The sequence below is a fragment of the Aplysia californica genome, unplaced genomic scaffold, assembly GCF_000002075.1.
Source record: "Aplysia californica isolate F4 #8 unplaced genomic scaffold, AplCal3.0 scaffold01353, whole genome shotgun sequence".
Taxonomy (NCBI): Eukaryota; Metazoa; Mollusca; class Gastropoda; order Aplysiida; family Aplysiidae; genus Aplysia; species Aplysia californica.
In genome coordinates, this window is record NW_004798623.1 from 96,837 (window position 1) to 98,241 (window position 1,405).

The following is a 1,405-nucleotide window of genomic DNA, read 5'->3' on the forward strand; positions in this document are numbered from 1 at the left end:
CACACACCTTTGCCCCACCTCCTCATAGTCTGTCCGCGGCAGCTGACTGAAAGCTTTCACATACAATTTGGCGCCCTCTGGGCCCGGGCAGACTGATTTCACTCTGCACTCTTCATTTTACTAAAAGCTTTTATTGTCTTTGTGAGCTGGGCTTGTTTTGTTTTGTTTTCCTTCACATTCAAATGAGTTGAATGTCTGCGCGAGACAGTCGCCATTGCGGAGTGAGACCTTTTGGTCTTTTGTGGTCGTGTTCTGGACAAAAGACGAGGGAGGCCAGGGAAGTTGAGCTCTTGTTGTTTTCTTTTTAAAAGAGAATTTTCTCCCTTTTTTGAGAGGGGGGGGAGGGGGTCAAACTTGGACGTCCATTTGACGTTTTCTGTTTTCTAAATTCTGTTGTGTCTCCTTCGACACAATTTAGACAGTGGGCGGTTGGCGGGTGCTCTGGTGTGGTGTGCCCCTTCTTTCCTATCAAACATCTATCGCCCATATTTCCCCTCCTTCGTGTTTGTGTTTGTTACTCTCTTGTAACACCTCTAATCTTCGGCACTTATATGGCTTTATTGTGTTGCAAGCGCCGTAAAACACTTACTTAAACTAAACAAACAGTTTAGACAACTGGCGTTCTTGGTGTGACAGTTAGACACTTCGCTGTGGCGCTCAGAAGTATTGAGTTCAACTCCCGAGGGGGGAGGGGAGGTGTCTCTCGGTTTCTCGGTTTTTCTTTATTGGATGTCGTGGGAAGTGTTCGTGGCCTATACCCTGGTGCAGGGTGAGAAAGTGTTTGTCCGTGGCCTATAGCCTATACCCTGGTGCAGGGTGAGAAAGTGTTTGTCCGTGGCCTATACCCTGGTGCAGGGTGAGAAAGTGTTTGTCCGTGGCCTATACCCTGGTGCAGGGTGAGAAAGTGTTAGTCCGTGGCCTATACCCTGGTGCAGGGTGAGAAAGGCAAGGATGAGGAAAATGATGGTAGATGGTAAAACTCTTTTAACTTTATAATATGACAGTAAATGTTAAAACACCTACAGCTTTGTTATATGACAGTAGATGGTAAACACTTACAACTATAAATATGACGGTTGTGGTTCAACATAACTCTATAATATGACCATAGATGGTACAACATAACTGTATATGACGGTAGATACCATAGATGGTAAAATCACAAGGTACTTAATAATACGGCACTAGACGTATGACAAAAACGACTGACCTTCTGCGTCCAGAAGTCTGTCAATGCCCAGTTTGTCGCTGGCTATCTGGAAGGCGTGGTTGAGGCGGTAGAGGTTGTCTCTGTTCTGGAGGTCTTTGTACTTGAAGAGGTCAGGTCTGGGGAGACAGACAGACAGAACATGAGTCTTCTCCCCGCTCACGGGAACTTGTGTGTGTGTGTGTGTGTGTGTGTGTG

General features: G+C 46.2%; 1 protein-coding gene across 1 annotated transcript in view; it reads right to left on the bottom strand.

Moving 5' to 3' along the window:
- Positions 1-1,405, bottom strand: part of LOC101851170 (dystrophin) — a gene marked incomplete at both ends in the record, with an annotated part of 78,372 nt that overhangs the window by 74,287 nt on the left and 2,680 nt on the right. Inside the window, 1 exon segment of the mRNA XM_013090589.2 lies at positions 1,211-1,326. Coding sequence (XP_012946043.2) covers positions 1,211-1,326 — 116 coding nt within the window.